Source organism: Asterias rubens, chromosome 5 (genome assembly GCF_902459465.1).
Source record: "Asterias rubens chromosome 5, eAstRub1.3, whole genome shotgun sequence".
NCBI classification, from domain to species: domain Eukaryota; kingdom Metazoa; phylum Echinodermata; class Asteroidea; order Forcipulatida; family Asteriidae; genus Asterias; species Asterias rubens.
The window spans coordinates 18800607-18816256 of record NC_047066.1 but is presented as its reverse complement, the minus strand read 5'-3'; the positions used below and the strand labels follow the sequence as shown (position 1 = coordinate 18816256).

Sequence of the window (15650 nt, the reverse complement as noted above, 5' to 3'; positions counted from 1 at the left end):
TTCCTTATGTAGTGAATCCTGAATTCTCAGCATTCTCCAAACTCTGCGAATTCCAATATTCTGTTCATGTCTGCAAAACAGGTGTTTGTGTGGCATACGAAGAAAAGTTCCAACCGATTAACAAGTTTAACACACGCGTGACTGCTCACCCCAAACTTAAAGTATGTGCTCGCCCCACTAAGGAAATCTATAACATTCTACACGTATAGTATTAAATACTTAAATAAAGAAACATTACTCCATTGTTACTTTAATCCCAACGCTTTTTTTTTTTTTTACAAAACCGGACATTTCTCTGGGCCATTTACTCTGGACCATGACAGGACCAACGGCTTAACGTCCCATCCGAAGGACGAAGCAATGGTTATGTGTCTTGCTTAAGGACACAGGTGTCACGGCTGGGGATTCGAACCCACACTCTGCTGATCAGAAACACCAGAGTTTGAATTCGGTGCTCTTAACCGCTCGGCCACGACACTTCCAGTGAAAAATATGAAGAAAACGGTACTTAAGAAAATAATAACCATACACAGCCATCATGTTTTCTTTTATGTAAATCAAAACAATCAAAACGAGGCTAGAATGCATACCTATAGATGTAATCATTGTTGGCAGCAGTGAGGCTATTGTCCGGAGGCTGATTAAGAGGCAAATTTGTTCAGTTCGGTCAGTGTTTTGATGGTCACTTTCCTCTTGCTTTGAAGCAGCAAAATGATTTTCCCATCCTGGGTCCACGCTGAGTCAACTGAAGATCTTCGTTTTGCCTCTTGAAGGAGCTCTCGTCTCTGCTTGATAAGGTCTTCAGTCAGGAAAAGGCCGGATCCTTTAAGAAGACGCTTGTTCTTGAACACTTTTGACCTTGTTTTGTAGCTGACAAACGTGATTACGAAGGGGCGTGGCTTGGGTTTACTGTTGGAGGCACCCGGATTCCTCTTAGATTGACCGATGCGATTAGATCGGTCAATGTCATCTTCAGTGAGCTTTAGTTTGAGTTTTTTGTTCAAGGTGGCTAAGACAACAGTGATGTCATTAGCGGATTCAGATAAACCATGAAGTAGGAGGCAGTTTCGTCTTTTGTCCTGCTCGCTGTCATCTTGGAGCATATCGTTAAATGTGTCCAAATCTTGGTACTTTCCAGAGTCCTGTGAAAAAATATCACAGGCATATTACTTGGGTGGGATTCGAACCCACGACCCTTGCAATTCTAGAGCAGTGTCTTACCAACTAGACTACCAAGATTGCCCGGTAGCTAGAGGCAGGTTGAATCCTATGTTTTGGCAGTGGGTACCGCAATGACAAATAATTGTTGATCGGGGAGAAAGAATATTAAAAAATAACATCCCTGGCAAATGTCATGAATGATGACAACTTGACAAGCCCAGCAAATATTACGTACCTTAGAATTCCAATCATGCGCCTCTAAGGTCATATTAGCCATAGACATGTTCAAGTCCTCTTCCTCTTCTTTTTTTCCTTTAGATTTACCTGTTCAAAATTAAGTAAAAAATTTACTTTTATTTACAGAATTCAATTTTTTTTCAGAGATACATGTAGTACTGGTCTGAAGATGATGCTGAAAGATTATTCTTGAAAGATATGAAAGAGCTGGAACTCTGGCAAACAGCCGCAAACCTGTTTAAAGCAAGAGGTAAAAGTCTCCTTTAAATAAGGGAATATAAGGGTAGCGACGAGTTCTTAAACGGCCGTTTAAAACCGGCAGGGTCGTTGCCGTGTGATAAAGGCCCGAGCCGAAGGCAACGACCCTGCAAGGTTTTAAACGGACGTTTAAGACCAGGTCACTACTCTTTTATTCCCGTTCATGAATGCCCTTTTGTTAAAAAACATTCAAAAAGCCCAATTATAGATACTTTGACAATTCAAGGTTTTGAAATATTTTTTTCAAAAACTTTGTGAAGAATCTGTTTGATGCGCGTGGGTTGAGTGTATGCGCGTGCGCTTATAATAGATTACGCCCTGTTGCTAATAGCTATGAATTGAGCATTCCGCGTGATAATATTGGCTTACGCGCGCGCCCGACACGCGGAAGCCAGCCAGTTATAAACAGCTCCAGCTGGTCATTATCAACCGTTTAAACGCCCCAAAGTGACGCGCTCTCCACCAAAAGGAGTAGCGAAACTGTCTGGGGTATTTATGAATAACACTTACCGGGACCCTCAGTGTCCTGCTCAATGTGATCCTTGAGTTTCTGGGTCAAGCCTGACTCTGCTGAGACAAGCTCTTGCGCTCGATTGACCTAGATGCAACAAAAAAGCAGAATATTTTTAACATGTCGGATAAATAGAATTTGATACTTTGCATGGTTCGAGTTTAAAAACACTGGACACTATTGGTAATTGCTAAAAATAATTGTTAGCATAAAAACTTATAAACAATTGTGCGAAACGGTTCCCTCTGAAGTAACGTAGACCTCAAAATTAGATATTAAGCATCTGAAAGCGCACAACTTTGTGTGACAAGGTTTTTTTTCCCTTCCATTATTATCTCGCAACTTCGAGGAACCAATGGAGTTCAAATGTTCACAGGTTTGTTACTTTGTGCATATGTCGAGATACAACAAGCAAGAAGACCAAAAGTGTCCAGTGTCTTCAATCTCTTTTGAGTAAATAGTGGTGGTTCTGAGAAGAACTGGTAGTTGACAACTCAACGTTTCAATCAATATGCTCTGAGGGCTTCAGTGTGCTCGTCTCAGAACCAACACTATTCAAAAGAGATTTACACATGGTGCTATACTGCCAACCTCACCAGATGTCTGATACAATGGGCAACCCACACAATAGCCAACCAACCACAGGTCTCCTTTCAGGAGAACCAATCAGAGCGCTGACTGACTCTACACTGAAACCTTTGAACCCCTATAAATTTGCCCACTTCTCACTTATCTCTTCAGTCTCCTGACAATGACTAGAGCAAGCTAGTCGAAAGGTTGAGACCAATTCAAGAACTAACTCCGCGGTAGTGCAGTTAATTACCCGAACATCTGATAAATCTACTCCGCGATAGTAGAATAAAAAAAATACAGTTCTCTAAAGAACAAACTTTACCTGGCAAGTAGATACACACATGGTGTTACCGCAAACCAAATATATATTGATACCTCACCATGCAATGCCTCAAAGTTTGGTCAAAGCATGGAATCGAATTGAAGTTTTTTACCTCATATTTTTATGCTTTTTTAAAATCTCTACTGTGCATACTGGAGCATTTTATATGGTTCTATTTTATGATTTCTGTGAATAAAGTCTAAAAGGGGAGAAAAAAAAGGAAAACTATACACAAGCTTGTGCATGGGGAGAGCATTGTAGCACATAACCATTTGTTTTGAAAATGTGTGACTTCCAAAGTTATTATTTAGGCATACTGTAACCTCAAATAAAAACAAAATGCTGTCTACATAATAATATTAGTAAAGCTTTAATTTCCACTATCATAATAATAACAATAATTTCTTATATAGCGCATATAACAATAACCGTCTCAATGCGCTTTACATTAGTGCCCTGGTCATTGGGCAAATAACAATCCTTTTTAATCTTTCTCAGCTCCCTGGGGAGTATACAGTCGGTGCTGAGACCGCGCTCCAAGCTAATCATTCACAATATCAACCTCTACCCTCGCAGGTACCCATTATTACCCCTGGGTGAAGAAAAGCAATTATAGTAAAGTATCTTGCTCAAGGACACAAGTGTCATGATCGGAATTCGAACCCATACTCTGGTGACTTAACGTCCAGAACCTGAATTTGATGCTATAAATATCAGTTGTCAGAGGAATTAAAGGTAAAATAAAACATGTCAGCCATTGACAAAACAGTTGCAATCAACTCTACAGAATAAAAAAACACCCAAAAACGTGTGTGACAATAACTTACTTTATACTGGACGGACTTGGCAGCTTGCTCTTGCTCTTGCTGGTTCTCAGTGTCTGCTTCCTGAGAGAACATCAAGTCATGATCACTCAGTCCAAAAATACCTACACATGGGGTAAAGGTTGACAAATGTTTGATAACAATGAAGACGTGCACGCACTCGTAAACCACAAACAACTGTAACAATTTATACAACACCCAAGCAGATCCTTGTCATTTGATTGGAGGATTGTCCGTCACGTGATAGCAAATAAAAGTACCATTGCACGCTGAGTCACTCGCCGTGCTTTTTCGTTCCATCCGAAAAGTACTATTGCACGCTAAAAAGCTGAGTAAAAACATCACTGCGTGCGTGTGTCTTTGGTAATGCAGCAGTGTTACTGCAAGGCATATTAGTAAAATTATTAACATTCGGCTTCTGTGTGTCTCAAAATAGCTGTACAGAACGCACATTGTGACTGTTGAATCCAACAGGCCGACCTAAAGAGAAACGGGTGTAATTTCACAATTAAAAATTGTAAACCTACGCTTTGTTTGTTTTGAAAGTTGTATCTTCCAATCAAAATCACAAAGATCTACTTGGATGTTTTATAAAACAAATAATGAATGTTTATGAGTGCAATGTTGCGAATATGTTCATGAGTTAAAAGCTGGAATGTTCCAATCAACTCGGCTCCGCCTCGTTAAATGGAACATTCCATCTTTCAACTCATGAACATATTCACACCATTGCACTCATAAACATCCATTATTTGTATAATAGACAATGACAAGTATTCCTTTGACCTCAGTGAGTTTATTTCTAACTCTCAAATAGAGTTTGGTCTCATTCAGATCTTGTTAAAACTTTCAAAAACAGGGCAACCAAATTGTTTAATTCCAGTTATTTGTACATGTAAACTCAGTTGCATCACTTGCTGTTTTTATTTGGCAAGTGTGTGCGAGGTGGAAGGGGTGGGGTTAGGCAAGCACTTCAAATGATTGCCTCTATTAAAATCCACAATCACGTAGGAGTGCCAGGTTAAAATACCCATGAAACTTGAACTGTTTACATTACACTGCAGCCATTACACTGCAGCCATCTTTGTCAGATTCCTTGTATACACAATGACACTGAAAGGCACACCAGACTATACTCCCTTCTAGCCTCAGTTTAGACTGGGCCCCTGGATAAAGACAGGTCCCTGCTCCTCAGATCCAGTGATTCCATTGGATACAATGATATCAATGGATACGTGCAGTGACTTGAGCTTTCCATGCATAAACAGTACACTGCTGTCATGTCCGCAATAGAATTTGACTGCATATCTCTATGTGAAATGAATGTAGGTCAAAGGTGAATATACACGCCGGTTTGGAGGCAGGTCTCTGGCGTTATTCACGAGCCTTGAAGTGTGACGTCAGATGTTCAGGCTAGCCTCAGTTTAGTTACATTGGTTTGAAAGAAAGAGAAACAAAATTACTGCACCATGATAAAATCTACAGAGGACACATTTGGGTTTTGTAGTTGATTACCTAGTGAGTTGAGGAAAACAATATGTTCATCAAGCTCGATGTCTGTCTTGCGTTGGGCGGCGTGCATATCCTGCAGCTGTAGCTGTGTGGAGGATGAGTGAGGGTCATCCAGGGTAAACAGATCATGTAGTTCTTTCCTGGAGAAGTAGCTGGTGATCAAACGAATGATCAGAAGTGAAGATCAGATATAATAATATCAAAGTCTTGAAAGCGCACGTATCTACCAATAAGGTACTCAAGGCGCTGAGTATATACATTTATACAGAAAGAGAGGTTACTGAAAGTTATGAATTCTGAGACCCAATTATGTAGCACCTTATAAGGGTTTACAAGGTGCTACATGTAGGGCACATTTAGCAGCCACAGCCAGGAACACCGGGGCGAACCCCTTCTCTAAGTGGTGTTTGAAGCTTCGTATAGTGTGGAAAATAAGAAGCAAGTATACCAAGTCCTCATAGTCGGTACCTTAAGGAGACCAAGGACAAAACAAAAAAGGAAAAATAAAAGGACTCCATGGGAATTCTAAAGACTGGGGTGCTTCACAAACAATTTGTTGTCTATGTGGAGGATGTTAAGTACAAGGACAAAGTAAAGAACAAAAGAATACTCGACAGGGATGCATTTTTGAGAATGCGTGAGGGTCAACCGAGTGTAAATCTCGTTTGGTTGGAGTGTTGGCTTAGAAAAGAGCTGCTGTGGTCTAGACTTTTTTGAACATTGAACTCTGCTTATCTTCAGAAGAGCCAACACCAGACAGGGGCTCCAGAGCTGCGCCAAACCAAATTCTGAATTAAGTACATGAAAATTTGGCGCCTGAAACAGTTAGACGCGACTGGATGCGCCAGAAGTCGAAAGATCGTCTGTTGCAGTCGCTCAGAATGACTCTGGAGCGCCTTGGTTTCAGACGTCGAACTTGTCATGAGCCGAGCCACTGTAAATATTATGTTAAGTTTGCCTGTCCGAAACAAAAAGTTATTTGGGTGGACCTAGAGTCGCTCCTAATCTATTTGGTTCGGCGCGACTCTGGCGCGTCTGTCTGAAATAGGTGTAACACTCCTCCCAAAAGAGATTCACACAGAAGGTTGGATTGTACCAACAAGTGAGAAATGGCTCCCTCTGAAGTAACAAAGTTTTTGAGAAAGAGGTAATTTCTCACTAAAATATTTAAATCTGTGAAAGGCTTAGGCTTTCAACCCTTTCTCAGGCATCTGAAAGCACACAAATTTGTGCAATGAGTGTTCATTATTTTTTAATTATGCATATGTTGGGACAGACTAAGTGAGAATACAAAACGTGCCTTTAACATTATTGTATCTTGAAAATATAGAAAACTATCAAAAGTGCTTTGACAAAATGCGCTCAGACCAATTTGTCTTTCTTACCGAAATGGATTTTTGGAGGTTCCAGTAGCTTGTTTGGTCAATGAGTCCTTAAAGATCTGCCTCCTATACATCTTCTCCTCCACTGTATCGCATGAGATGAGACGGTAGATGACCACTGAGCGTTTCTGACCGATACGGTAAACACGATCAACGGCTTGGCTGTCAGTGGCTGGGTTCCAACTTGGATCATCTGTGTAGAAGTGAATTTAACAGTATGCTTTCAATACCATGTGTATATCTACTTGCTGTGAAGATTATGTTCTTTTGAGCACTTGTCTTGCTATATTCTACTATCGCAGAATAAATGTTTGGAAAATTTGGGAGACTTCTCTTCCGCGGAGTAGATTTTTAGAATTCATCAGGAGACTTCTTGGTTTGAAAAGAACTGTCTTGCTTATCTGTTTGGACGGCTGGAAAATACACATTGATACCTCACGCTTTCGTCTCGAAAACGACAAATGTATAGTAAAATACAATGATTAGTATTCTTCAAACTCTTGAGCTAACAGCCTTTTTATTCTTTGAAGTAATTTTTCTTATGTTATAGATAATGAAATTTAATACTAGAGATAACTTAAAGGAACATTACAGAATTGGTTTTTGCTATCAAAACAGTTGCTGGCAATGTAAGTATTTATGTAATCCACCATATACATAAACTGACAAACCTGTAGGAGTTTGAGATTGATCGGCCATCTGGGTCACGAGAGAATAGTGAAAAACCGATTACAAATTTTGTGTTGCATCGATGCCAAAACAAAAATGAATAAACCGCTCACTGAGCGATTAACTCCAAAACGCAAAATTAGATTATTTATTTCTCATCAAATATGAAATTTCAGACAAAAAATATTTCAAGGGATGCATTTTACTATCATCATTAGACCGTGTAAGTTTTATGTAAATCTGTGATCTTCACGATTTGTGTTTCTTACCAATTCTGTAACGTTCCTTTAAAGATCATACTTAACTCTTTCAGTGCCCAGGTCGTACATGTACTATCTATTATATATGTTTTATGAAAGATGCTCCTTTCCTACATGTACGATATTTTTCTTTAAAATATGTCATCAATCGTACATGTACAAACCATAATTTACATATTATCACAAGTGGGCATTCTAACTTAAAATAAGAAATACCATTGACTTTGTGATTTACAATTCTTATTTGGTTAGAAAAACTTATTGGGTAATTTGTTTTACAGAATTTTGAAAACCTAAAAAAGCTGGGTACTCTAGTTTCGAAACACAACCCCCCCCCCAAAAAAAAGCACTGAATGAGTTATGACACTTACATATGACTACCCTGTCAGCACTAGTTAGAGTCAAACCAACTCCTCCTACTTGAGTTGTCAGGAGAAACACTGATAGTTCGCTGTTCTGCTGGAATGATGAAATACGCTTCTCCCGATCATCCAGTTTGATTTTTCCATCAATACGCTCCAGTTGGAAGTTCTAAAGATCAAAATATGTTGGGGATTAATAGAGAAAAGGTCATCCTTCCTGGTGCATGCATTCCCTTCATGTGGAAGTGTCGTGGCCGAGCGGTTAAGAGCACCGAATTCAAACTCTAGTGTCTCCGATCAGCAGAGTGTGGGTTCGAATCCCCAGCCGCGACACTTGTGTTCTTAAAGGGTCTATGTACTTTTTGTAGGACAAAAAACACAATGTCCACAGATTTAGATTAAACTTATACAGTTTGAAGATAATGATGGTAGAAAGCTTCCCTGAAAATATTACGTGCCGAGGTGCTGTAGTTTTTGAGAAATGAGTAAAAAAATGTTATGAAAATAATTTTCGTCTCAGTGATCATGAGACAAAAATTATTTTAGCATATACAGTCGACTCCCGTTATTACGAGCTCGCATGTAACGAGGTTCTGGTTGATACGAGGTATTTTGCCGGTCCCGAACGGCCCCATGCGTGTTTCAATGCATTAAAATACTGATTATACGAGCACGGTAGTAGCGAGAACACGGTTATAACGAGGTAATTTGGGAGACCCATTACGAGCAAAACATTGTTTAAAACCCTTCTATAACGAGAACAATTCAAAAACCAACAAAGGAAATACCTGTACAGCTGGTAAAGTCGTTATTTGTGGCTTTTAAGACATACAATAGAGGTGTTAAGTGGACGCTACCGCTAGCAACACTAATCCGAAATCGGGAGTCACGAGTCAGCAAGCAAGGTTGTTAATTCCAAACTCCGGACAATGGTGGGATTAGGAGGTTTGCATGGTTCAAACATTGGAGAAATCTTAAGAAAAGATACTGATCCACTGAGTTTATAAGCGCATTATAAATTTTCAGAAGAAAAAAAACACCCGCAACTTACAATCAAAACTAGTTGTGTGATCAATATTATTGAATGCAACAGCAAGATTTTACCTGGTACATGTATCCCACATTGGCAATGAACCATCTAACATGACACAGTGTTTACCAATGAAAATCAAGATTCTATTTTTTGTTGCTGCGACGAGTGTATTGCACATGCACACACATGCAAAGAACATCTTCCCTGGTATCTCGCGTTAGCAATGAACCTTCTATATTACACTAGTGGTTACCAATGAAAATCCAGCTTTTATTTTATTGACTGAAAATGTTCACAGCGTGTGCAGTATGCATTGCAGCAGTAAGATTTCCCCTGGTGTCTCGCAGCAGCAATGAACCATCCAGCGTTAAACAGGTGGTTACCAATGAAAACCAAGACTCTGTTAATTGCATTGGCAATAAACTGCCGGCGACCTAAGTTTTGTAAGAGAAACTTCCCACAACATGAACGCAAGTTAAAATCTTACACTTTTTATCAATCTTGTAAAATGTAAATTGATTTTAAAATTTAATTTAAAACTAAACCAACTTAGTTAAAACAGTTTTATAATCCCCGCGTTGTGCTTGTTTGTGCAGTACATCGCACATAATGTACTATACTCTATGCACCACACAGTAGTATAGTCAATTGCAGCTCTGTCATGCATCTGTGTGTACACACGTGCGGCCATTATGTCATGTACATGTATATGCAAGTACATGTACATGTACACGTGTTGTGTGCATGCACAATGATAACGTATGCATCTATATTTAGCGCGCTGCGTTTAAGACGAGATTCGGATAATACGAGGAAAATGGGCCAGTCCGGCGGACCTCGTTATAACGGGAGTCGACTGTAAAAACGTATTTTCATGACACTGTTTTACTCATTTCTCAAAAACTACAGCACCTCAGCAACTAATATTTTAAGGTACGCTTTCTACTATCATTATCTTCAAACGGTGTAAGTTTGATGCAAATCTGTGGAAATTGTGTTTACAAAAAAAACCCAAATCCTTTAAGCAAGACACTTAACCATTGCTTCGTCCTTCGAATGGGATGTAAAGCCGTTGGTCCCATGTGTTGTGTAATGCACGTAAAAGAACCCAGTGCGCTTATCGAAAAGAGAAGGGGTCTGCCCCGGTGTTCCTGGCTGTGGCTGCTGAATGCGCCGTAGCAACTTGTAAACCCATATAAGGTGCTACATAATTGGGTCTCGGAATTCATCACTACAATAACCTATCTTTCTGAAAGTTTGTATACACTCAGCGCCTTGAGTACCTTGTTTGGTAAATATGTGCGCTATATAAGACTTCAATATTATTCTATGATCTAGCCTGTAAACTCTAGCCTGAACATTGGCAAAATAGCCTGAAATGAAAAATACATTTTGAGAAAGTACAGAAATAAGTTTTTTTGCCATCAAAATGGGATGAAATGTAAAAAGAGGCCAGGACATATTATATTTACATCCATACATAGTATGCCTTTAAAACTTTGAAAATGAACAAATTTACCCTCAATTGACCCAGAAATGAATTTATATCTTCTTCTTTAGTCCATGGATTTTTTTATAAAGTTTACTCGAGTGGGAATTAAACAGAAGTTCTCCATCTCAACATGTATTTTTTGGGTACACATCTAACCTGATTCTTCAAGACCTTCTCGATGATATCCAGCATCTTGCGGTACTTACTGAAGACCAGGGTCTTGTGCCCCTCCTGTTTCAGGTTGGTCAGGAGTCTAATCAGGAACTGCAGTTTGGACGACTCCTCCATCAGCTTCTCATCGGGGATGTTGTTTAGGGCGTGGCTCGCTGAACTCTTGCTCGGCGCAGTTGAGTCTGTATCGTCCTCCTCTTTCTTACTAAAAAATCAAATAATTTTTTTTTTAAAAACTTGAATAATAAAAAAAATTCTTATAATAATAGTAATAGTAATAACTCGTTTTTATATAGCGCTTTTCACGCCCGAGGGGTGTCTCAAAGCGCTTCCGACATTATTACCCCTGGTCACTGGGCCTTAAATCATTCCTTAAACCATCTCAGCTCCCTGGGGAGTATACAGCCTGTGCGCAATATATGCGCTACTCGGCTAAACCAATCACAAGAACCATCTCTGCCCTCACAGGTACCCATTTACCCCTGGGTGGAGAAAAGCAAGTATAGTTAAGTGTCTTGCTCAGGGACACATTTGTGAAGCGATCAAGCTCAATGAGCCATTTGTCAGAAACATCAGTTTGGAGAAACAACAAAACAGGCCACCAGGGGATGAAATTTGCATTTTTTTATTATTATGTTTAAATGACAAAATACAACTTCCGTCCTGATAAAAAATGTCAAAATGGGGCTAGAACCAGCATTGAATCCCTTCTTTTGTTGAAAAGTGCACTGAATCCTTTTACAAGCATTACCCAAGACATGGCACCAACAGCTTTACATCACATCCGAAGGACATAGCAATAATAGTGTTTTGCTTAACAAGTGTCACGACTTGGACTCAAACCCACACTCTGCTAAAAAAAAAAAAAAAAAAAAAAAAAAGAGCTGGAGGACTCCTGTGCTCTTAATTGCTCCAGGCCACGACACACCAAGAACGTTTTGAGCCTTCCCTTGGCTTGTGAGGCTTAATAATACCAAATAATAATACCCAAACTTATATAGCGCCCTAATCATGTAAACATGCTCTAGGGCGCTGAACATGGAAAAATAGACAAACTAAAAAATTAGAAAATACGGAATTATAACAACGGGAGTACATTCTTAAAAACATTCAACAACAAACTTAATCAATAGAAATCCTGAAGTATTAAAAATGCACGCTTGTAGATGTTTTAACTTACCATTCATTATCTGCTGTTTCTATGCCTAGTTTCTTACAAGCTTTGACAGGCAGCAGGCGGGGGTGATCACAAAGATTCATGAGTGTCGTCACCTTCACTAGCGTGGAACTGCTTTTCATTTTTATCAAGAGCTAGAACATTCAAGAAATTAGTACAGCCTTGGTTAACAGGTCTGGGTACTTTTTGTAACACAAAGTACAATATTAATTTTGGTTTTTTACCCATACACCGATGTCTGTTAGCAAAAAATATCACAGGCATATTACTCGGGTAGGATTCCAACCCACAACCATTGCAATTCTCGAGCAGTGTCTTACCAACTCGACTACCTCCTGCGGCTGAAACAAGGTTACTCCCTTCAGTCTACAGTGCCACCTACTCCTGCGTCTGAAACAGGAATACCCCCTTCACAGTCTACAAGGATGTAGGCATGGGTATCATCCCCTAGGAGCCTGGCTGGTAGAGCAGGGTGCACTACCTTCTCTTGGGACTGAAACAGGGTTACCCCCTTCAACAGTCTGTAAGGATGTAGGCATGGGTATCATCCACTAGGAGCCTGGTTGGTAGAGCAGGGTGCACTACCTATTAGGACTGAAACAGGGTTACCCCCTTCACAGTCTGTAAGGATGTAGGCATGGGTATCATCCACTAGGAGCCTGCCGTCGATTTCACAAAACTCTTCCTAACTTAAGACTAATCTTAGGACATAGGACGAGTCCCAACCCTGCACTGTAGCATGCAGACCTTAAGATTAATCCTAAGTTAAGACGAGTTACTCATCCTAACTCGAAATAAGATGAGTCCTGACTCTTTGTGAAATCGACGGCAGGCTTGTAGAGCAGGGTGCACTACCTTCTCTTGGGACTGAAACAGGGTTACCCCCTTCACAGTCTGTAAGGATTTAGGCATGGGTATCATCCACTAGGAGCCTGGCTTGTAGAGCAGATTGCACTACCTTCCCAACTTTTACAGAGCAATATGGTTAAGTGCCTTGCTCAATGGCACAAGTGTCATGACCAGAAATCGAACCCACTCTCTGCTGCTGACAACACCCGAGCTTGGGTCCGGTGAACTAGACCAATCAGCCTCGACAAGTTTAAAGGGACACATTTCCTTGGATCGGGCGAGTTAGTATTTGACAAGCGTTTGTAATGAAATGCATATGGTTAGATAGATAATTTTAAAGTAGAATATAATGATCCACACATTGTCTTGAAATTGCACAGTTACAGCTAACACGGTCGGCCATTTTATGGAGTCAAAATTTTGACTCCACAAAATGGCCGACCGATCCAAGGCAACAAGTTGAGGGAATCAAATTTACCTCTTTCACTTCGTCTAGTTTGAGGAAATCGCTATAGATCTTGATCTGTTGGCCAGTCAGAGGTAACCAAATAACAAAGTCATTTTTCTTTTCCAATGTGGGGAACTCGGGCACTCTGAAAATAGAAAAATAGGCACAACATAAGAATACATTTTTAAATATTTTTTTATCTGATGCTGCAGGAACCCTAACATGGCCACCATCATAACAGGAAACATAATAACAGATGGGCCCAATTTCATCAAGTTTGAAAGCACAAAAAACTTGCTTAGCACAAACAACTTATGCTTAGCAAAAATAGCTTACCAGCCAGAACACCATCGATACAATTACAATTGCAGTGAATGATACCCCTGCCATTTCTTGTTTTTTTTTAGCCAAGAAATTTGCTGAGCAGAGTTTTCTGCTTAACAGCTTTATGAAATTGGGCTCTGGTACGAATTAATTAAATTAGCTTATTTATTTATTTTTCATTTATTTGTTTTCCATTTATTTTTTTTCATAATGTTTTGTAGCTTTGTCGTTTCAGTTTTTTTTTTTTTCTCTTACACTGTTGCCTTGTTTTCTGCACTTGTACTGTTGACGTTGAATAAATAATAATAATAATAATCACACAGGACTATTTAAAATCTATTTGTTTAAAACAATAGGTTTGTAATACACACACATGGACAGGGCAAGTCTTGTTAATTAAAAAATAAAAAATAAAAACCTATTAAGGCAATGTCATATGGGGCGATATTTATGGTCACCTTGGAGCAAGTTTGGGTGTGAACATTAAGTCGACCGTTGGTGATCACAACAGACAGCCAAGCACATTTCACAAAACTCGTTGACTGATTGGTTAGTAAACAGCACGGATGCGTTAATTTACCGAGCGCTACACATCCCTGCAAGCCAAAAAGCAATTTGCCCGTAAAGATGGCATCTATTGCAAATTGTTCCCTTCTGCACACTACACATGTTAGCATGGAACAGGCTATTGGGACCATGCAAAAAAACCATATGGTCCTGAGGCTCGTTCCACATGGTCGACCACAGTAGTCAACCAATGGTCGACCAGCCTGGGTTCAAATAAAAATAGTCAACCTGTAGTTAACCATTGAGCGCACTTGCTCTCAGGACTTTAAAAACAGCACCACACTACTGTTGACCTTTGACCTCACCGTTCTGTATCCTCATCTTCCCCCTGGTCTTTTGGAACCTTTGCATTCTTAATGGGTGTGTCTCTGCATTTTTTGACATCCTCCTTTGTGCGTCGCAAAAAGTATGGAGTGATCAATTCACGCAGGCGTTTAGCCATCTCAGTGCCGAGACAACGCTCTCCTTCAGTGGCATCTTTTTCTCTTGCCTAAATACATCAAAGAAATATACACAGTTTATTCTCTTCTGATCATCACGAAAGACAATCTGGTTAGCCCAGTGCAGCATTGTGCGCTGAGGCCCAACCGAGTCTTTTTCTTCTACCCTCTATTTGAACTTTATTGACTTTTTGGTTTTTACCCACATACAGTGATTTGTGTTAGCACTGTAAACTCAGTACTAACCCGAGTCTGTGAATAAAAATCACAGGCATATTTAATCGGATGGGATTTGAACCCACGACCCTTGCAATTCTAGAGCAGTGTCATACCAACCTGACCACCGAGATTGCTCGGTGGCTAGAGGTAGTTCAAATCCTATGTTTAGCAGTGGGTACTGCAAACGATTCAATAGAAGGTAAAATTGCATTGGGGAACTTCTTTTTTTAATTTCTTCTTTTAGAACTTTAGCTCAGGAGTATACTAAAAAAATCCTGATATAGCCAAGTATTAAAGCTGTGTAGTTCCTCTCTAAAGAATCTCTAGTGTCTCGTCTGCATCGAGTTACATAATCATTGTTCATGTTGTTAGTAAAAGGCCTTTTCTCCTGCCAAATAAAAGTTATAGTAAGAATTCTATCCTTTGTTTAAAATATCTTTTGAATCCACCTTTGCTCTCAATCCAAACAAAAATACAAGAACAATTTATCAAACTTTTGAAAGAAATTACAAATAACAAACTTAAATTTTACTTACTCTTGTGATGGGGTTAGCAAACCCGGAATTAAAGGTCTGTGATGTGCCTAGCAATGTGCCTTGTGTTACAAAGTCAACTAACGTCCACAGTTCCTGAAAATAAAAGAAATCTATAGTGACAAGCAATCTAACAAATTTTTTATTTTTCTAAATCAGAGCTTGACAAAAAAGTGTAGCCATGATTGTGGCTATGCACATGTATGCTCAGCATACCATTTAATGTTTAAGGCAATGGACACTTTTGGTTATTACTCATAAAATAAATTAGTATTAAACATTGCGATAAATGGCTCCCTCTGAAGTAATGTAGTTTTTGAGATAAG

The 15650-nt window shown here is 39.5% G+C and overlaps 1 protein-coding gene across 1 annotated transcript in view; it reads right to left on the bottom strand.

The window, feature by feature from the left end:
* Window positions 1-441: 441 nt before the first annotated feature.
* Window positions 442-15650, bottom strand: part of LOC117290830 (DNA excision repair protein ERCC-6-like) — a 30560-nt gene continuing 15351 nt past the window's right edge. The window contains exons 8-19 of the mRNA XM_033772388.1: window positions 15328-15420; window positions 14438-14622; window positions 13272-13386; window positions 11948-12078; window positions 10753-10972; window positions 8081-8240; window positions 6784-6973; window positions 5402-5550; window positions 3890-3990; window positions 2167-2254; window positions 1397-1485; window positions 442-1142 (exon numbers count right to left, since the gene is read on the bottom strand). Coding sequence (XP_033628279.1) covers window positions 642-1142; window positions 1397-1485; window positions 2167-2254; window positions 3890-3990; window positions 5402-5550; window positions 6784-6973; window positions 8081-8240; window positions 10753-10972; window positions 11948-12078; window positions 13272-13386; window positions 14438-14622; window positions 15328-15420 — 2022 coding nt within the window. The 3' untranslated portion in view covers window positions 442-641. The remainder of the gene's footprint in view (window positions 1143-1396; window positions 1486-2166; window positions 2255-3889; window positions 3991-5401; window positions 5551-6783; window positions 6974-8080; window positions 8241-10752; window positions 10973-11947; window positions 12079-13271; window positions 13387-14437; window positions 14623-15327; window positions 15421-15650) is intronic.